Source organism: Zeugodacus cucurbitae, chromosome 3 (assembly GCF_028554725.1).
Source record: "Zeugodacus cucurbitae isolate PBARC_wt_2022May chromosome 3, idZeuCucr1.2, whole genome shotgun sequence".
NCBI lineage: Eukaryota > Metazoa > Arthropoda > Insecta > Diptera > Tephritidae > Zeugodacus > Zeugodacus cucurbitae.
Genome location: NC_071668.1, coordinates 33,393,836 through 33,400,005, shown reverse-complemented (window position 1 = coordinate 33,400,005; position 6,170 = coordinate 33,393,836). Strand labels below are relative to the sequence as shown.

At 33.8% G+C, this 6,170-nt stretch overlaps 1 protein-coding gene across 1 annotated transcript; it reads left to right on the top strand.

Moving 5' to 3' along the window:
• Positions 1-265: 265 nt before the first annotated feature.
• On the top strand, positions 266-4,863 carry LOC128920122 (uncharacterized). Its single transcript, XM_054226620.1, has 5 exons — positions 266-413; positions 475-671; positions 731-907; positions 970-1,123; positions 4,622-4,863. Exons 1-5 carry the CDS (start codon positions 356-358, stop codon positions 4,861-4,863), a joined length of 828 nt encoding a protein of 275 aa, XP_054082595.1. The 5' UTR covers positions 266-355.
• Positions 4,864-6,170: the final 1,307 nt, after the last annotated feature.

Below are 6,170 nucleotides of genomic sequence, written 5' to 3'. Positions count from 1 at the left end.
AGAAGAAATTTTACAGATTCTAGCAATATTTCTCAAATAGATAAGTTTATTATTAATTTTAAAAAAGATAAAGAGTTTTTTTTTTAGCAATAAAATAGGCTCTTTAAAAATTGTCAACCAACAAAACCAACCAGATACTTTTGGTTGTGTTGTTTTGACAAAAGTGGGTGATGTTTTTAGAGAACCCTTAGTGTCCTCATCTGGCTTGGGTATCCTAGTAGGTCAAATTATAGATGAGGACATTAAAATTATTCAAAAAGTAGATTTAGAATTTAAGTATTGTTCTATTCCAATAGGGAATAAATTTATTTTAATTCCATTATTGCATAATTTATTTTATAATTTTTCGTAGAAAATGGACTTCTCATTCTTGGTTGAGGAAGAAGATAGAATTGATGCAAATCAGCGAGATGGTAAAAGGAATTTACTCTACTTATATGTTTTTCATTCTATTAATTGTAACTTTCTTTGTAGGAGGAGAAATGCGCCGTTTCAGCATCGCACAAGCTCACTCAGAGCGTATGGCCACCCAACCCACAGTTAGCAGCAACGAAACAACAGATACTGCAATGGTACTGCAACAGATATTGGAGACCCTTGGTAGAATGGAACTTCGACAAGAGACACTTTTAAATCGCCTCACAACTGTGGAAAGTGCTCTTGCAGAGAAGGTATTTATTATACCAATATTGTAATATTTTGATTATTTAATATTTATTTCAAATTTCAGATGCCCGAACGTGCTGAGGTGCAGCACGCAAAAACCCACCGCAGTGTAAGCCGTATAACTGGCGATGTGGGGAGTGAGGAACAAATTTTGTTGCAAAGCTTACTCCCTATGTCGTCAGAGGAAACACTGAAGAAGATGGAGGAGCACCTTAACCACAAGGCTCACGCTGACGCTATGGTAAGTTCATGTTTCCTTCCATATATATATATATAAATATATTAATAATTATACATTTATAGGCGGGCATTATTTTCAAATTAAAATCGACCAAGGGGACCATAGAAAAAGTGTTGCAGTCACTGTTTAGCGACGAGTTGGTGTGGCTGTACAACTGCGATGGAAAAGCAGGAAAGAAGGCGCTAATAAAGTTAAAAATAGTGGACCTCACTCTCGGTAAATTTAATAAAATATATATATTACGATATATATATAATACGATAATAGATTTAAATTTTAATGTTTTATGTACAAATAGCTGCATTTGCAAGTATGCATGTAGAAAAAATGTTAGCTATTAAGCATTATGTTACTTTAAGCCATAATAGACAAAAACAAATTAGGCGTAATAATAAGTAAATTTAATGTTTAATGAAATAATGAATTATAATTAATTTATAATATATAATAATGAAATAATGAATTAAAATTAATTTATAATATATAATTTTTTGCTATAGAAATATATATGTATATAATTTTACTTTATGTTGTGCTGTTATTTTATTGCTTGTTTCATTGTGGTGCGTGGTTCTTTTTATATCTGTAAATGGTGTTTGAAATACTTATAAATATGCGCTTAACATTAACCCATAATTTCATGTTCATTTATTTAATAAAATTGGTTTTATTACAATATTGTAACATTGGAGAAGTAATAATTCATATTAACTATTATTATTTATATTTAATTAATATTTTTTCAGCTTCAATTAACCTTTTTTAGATTTTATTTAATTAATTTTTTTTTAGATTTTATAATTATTATTTATTAATAAATATTTTTTCAGCTTTAATTAACCTTTTTTCAGATTTTTTTTTCACCATTAATTAATTTTTTTCAGAATTTATAATTACAAATATTTAATTAATATTTTATAATTATTATTATTTAATTAATCTTTTTTCAGCTATTATTAATCTTTTTTTCAGATATTATATTATTTTTATTTATTTAATATATTTCTCAACCAATATTCTCTTTTTCAGATATTAATAATCTTTTTCTTTTATCTTATCTTTTATTTTCAGATATCAATAACATATTTTACAAAAAATATTTTATATAATAAATATTTAATTATGCTAATAATTGTAAAAATTATTATTATTATGTTAAATAATTATAAAAATAAAATGTAAATATGTTAACATATAAATAAATAAAGTTTAATAAAATAATTTTGAAATTAAAATAAAATGTTTGAAATTTTAAGAAAATTTATAAATAGGGATGAAAAAAATGCAACCCTGCATCAGCTGACAATTAGGGATATTAGAGCAGTTCAGCTATATTTTTGTGTATATAAATTATATGACACTGCATAATGAGCGCAACTGAGATGTAAGATCACATGAATTCGTACGTGTGAGGGGAATAGTGGTTAAAAAACTCACAAGCAGCTATGCTGGCCTATGGCAAACTCACCACTTTTGTTGGTTTAAAAAGCTTTGGTTTAACCAGCTTTTTCACCACCTTTGGCTGGCAGGGTATATGCACATACATACATAAGCACATTTCATGCACACATATGTAAATACAAAGGGTATTGACCCCTATAATCACGAGTGCGCTCACATACAAGGGCATACGGATTATTCCATACTAAATAATTATTGCAATACAAAAATCGCAAGTATTTACAAACGCGAAAATAAAAACGACAAACGTGACTTTTGAGTAATTTTTCGGAAATAACAACTCTTATTTATTTAAAAGAATTTTCGGTTACCACAATTCTCAGTTAACACTGAAAGAAAATATACCTATATTTTATTAATTAACATTGTCTAAATGAAATTAGATTCAAAGGAATCTAAAGCGACCCAATTTTTAAAAGTTTCTAAAATGATTTCAGACGATAAGAGTCCATGTGCACCTGCAGAAGCTACACTCTCTAAGCAGGGTACTACGAAACAAAACAGGGGGGAAGACATATTATACACTAAATTTATTTCTGAGAGTGACAGATACTGCACTCGATTTGATTCTTCGCCGATGAAAGATAATTCTGAATCGGCACTAGAAATAAAAGGTCAAACAATCGAAAATTTTTAGATACGTCTCCAAGCTGTATATGACTTAATCGTAGAAACTGATGATACAGATCTACCAGAAAATTTTAAATCTTCGGCTTACGCCAAATTTAAAAATGGTTTAGAGCAGTATGTAGACAGAAAAATTATGATCTCAGATCAATTAAAACTTTTGAAGTCAATCGCGCCTACTCCCCAATCGAGAGTAGAGTTGGCACAAATAAAACCCCAAGAAGATAATTCAGACATTTATCTCCAAGTCCCAGCATGCGATACAGAAATATTTCACGGATGTTATGATCAATGGCCGTCCTTCCGGGACATATTCACAGCCCTTTTTATAGATGATGCACAAAAGCTATACCACCTAAGGTACAAAACACAAGGGGAAGCAGGCATGATCGTCAAGCAATTCGGTTTAAATGGCGAAAATTTTAAGCTGGCTTGGCAAGCACTAGTCCAAAGATATGAAAATAAAAGAGTACCTATCAGTATTACAAACACGAAATGCTCCCGTAGAATATTGGGACCATATGATAGTAACTATTTGTGCAGAAAAACTCCCTGAGGCTGCGTTACTACGATGGGAACAGTCACTAGACGATAGAAGAGAAATGCCCACATGGGAGCAAATGAAAACATTCCTCGCTGCTCAGTACGAGATAGCCGAGCGAATGGACAACCAAAATATAAATCTATCAAGTCATAAAAATGAGTCAAGTTAAAACTTGCTTAAACCTCAAGCCAGCAAACATATACAATACAATACACACGTTAATAAAAAACACTCCTTCGTGTCAAACCAAGCCAATAAATGGCAATCAGTATGTGAAATGTGTAAGGGGGGTCATAAAAAAAAATCTTGCGAGAAATTTAAAAAATTAAATATTAGTGAAAGGAACAACTTTGTTAGATCAAAACGACTCTGTACAAACTGCTTGTCCCACACACATAATATAAATAATTGCGAAAGCAAATTCAACTGCGTTTATTGTCAAAAAAGACACCACTCAATGTTGCATTTTAACAAACCTCTTATGCGACCTCAAAATAATGCTTACATTAGCACAAAAAGAACCACGGGTTTAGTTGCAACAGCAACTCCTGAAACACAAAACCCCGAAATTGGCCAAGAGGCACCATGTTGCTCAAAGGCATCAAAGACCCAAGCACTACATAGCGAAATTCAAAGTATGGTATTACTACCCACAGCAGTCGTCTCCATCGAACACCGAGGAGAACTGTTCAAACTTAGGGCCTTAATAGACCAAGGATCACAACGATCCTTCATAGCGTCTAAGGCACAAAATAAACTAAAACTGCCAACGAAACAAGCAAAATATGAAATTACGGGAATGGGTGGAAGAGTTATACAGAACTCTAATAAAATCTGCCCCATTACCATAATATCCAACTAAACGAATAAGCGCATTCTAGCAGAAGCTATAGTCTTACCACAACTAACAAACATGCTTCCAAGCTATCAAATAAAAAGCAAGCATTGGGATAAGGTTTCACACCTAACTCTAGCAGATCCCAACTGCAACACCCCAGCTCAAATAGACATTCTACTAGGCAGCGACGTTATACCACAAATTATACTAGAAGGTGTTGAAAAAATCTCAAACACCCTTCTAGCTCAAAATACTATCTTCGGTTGGATACTAAGTGGACTAGTTACTGAAACAGTTTCCACCATGACAACTGAAGTTGAAGAAATATCCAACGAATGTCTTAATTCACAATTAAGGAAATTTTGGGAGTTAGAAGAGCTCCCCCCATTTCGGTTACAACACGAGAAGATCAGTATTGTGAAGACTTTTACAAAGCCACAATTACTCGATCAGATAATGGTCGGTATGTCGTACGACTACCACTAAAACAACAATTTCCAGACACACTCGCCTTAGGTCACTCTCGCACCTCTGCAATTCAGCAGTTTCTAAGTATGGAAAAAAACCTACTTAGAAAAGGTGAACTCAAACAGGAGTACGATAGTGTCTTAGAATAATACCTCCATTTAGATCACATGAAGAAAATAAGCCCATGCGAAAAAATCATAAAAGGCAAATATCACTCATTCTACTTGCCACATCACGCAGTAGTAAAGCCTGTTAAAAAAAAAAAAACAAAAGTTAGAGTTGTATTTAATGCATCGAGATCCACTAGCTCGGGGAATTCCCTAAATACTCTCCACGAACTGGCAGAAGACACAAAGTCAGAATTCCCATGGTAACACAAGTGTTAAAAACACAAACATATGTAGACGATATCTTGTCTGAAAGCCACAGTCTTCCATTAGCATACGAGTCCTTATCACAGGTAATAAATGCCCTCAACACCGCAGGATTTCCGTTAAAAAAGATTACAGCCAATCACCCAAATATCTTAAAAAATATTCCAAAAGATCATTTGTTGGATACTAATTTTCTTGTATTCGAAAAGGAAAGTACAACAAAAACACTAGGCATCCAATGGAATGCGACATCTGATAAGATTTCATATACTACAGACAGACAGAGACAAATTTTATCTTCTGTGGCAAAACTTTTCGATCCCGCAGGATGGCTTTCGCCAATTATGATAGAAGCGAAAATCCTGATCCAAGAATTATGGCTAGACGGAACTGACTGGGACGAACAAGTAAAGCCTCTTCGTTTAGAAAAATTGTCCCAGTTTGCTAGTAATCTGAACGACATTTCTCAGATACAAATTCCTCGGTGGGTAAACTATTCCCCCGAATACAAAGTAGAACTACACGGCTTTTGCGACGCCTCTGAAAAGGCATATTGTGCCACTATCTATGTGCGCACACAAAGCGATATAGCTACAACAAGTCACCTACTAGTAGCAAAGGCGAAAGGTGCTCCTTTAAAAGCGCAAAGTCTACCACTGCTTGAACTCTGCGGCGCACTGCTACTAGCCAAGCTAGTATCTATGGTGCAGACCCATTTAAACATGGTAAGATACAAATTATATCTTTGGTCCGATTCCGAAATAGTTCAAGCATGTTTAGAAAATATTTCTAACAGAACGTCTCAAATACTTGACCTAGTGGGATCAGCCACTTGGCGCCACGTAGCCAGTGCTGACAACCCTGCTGATCTAGGTACAAGAGGATGCAAACCTCTGCATCTCGCCACCACCACCCTATGGTGAAATGGTCCCAGATGGTTAACAGAATCTC

Coding starts and splice junctions, on each gene's coding strand:
- LOC128920122 (XM_054226620.1), top strand. CDS start 356: ATGGACTTCTCATTCTTGGTTGAGGAAGAAGATAGAATTGATGCAAAT. Junction 672..730: donor AAAGTGCTCTTGCAGAGAAG/GTATTTATTATA, acceptor TTCAAATTTCAG/ATGCCCGAACGTGCTGAGGT. Junction 908..969: donor AGGCTCACGCTGACGCTATG/GTAAGTTCATGT, acceptor ATACATTTATAG/GCGGGCATTATTTTCAAATT.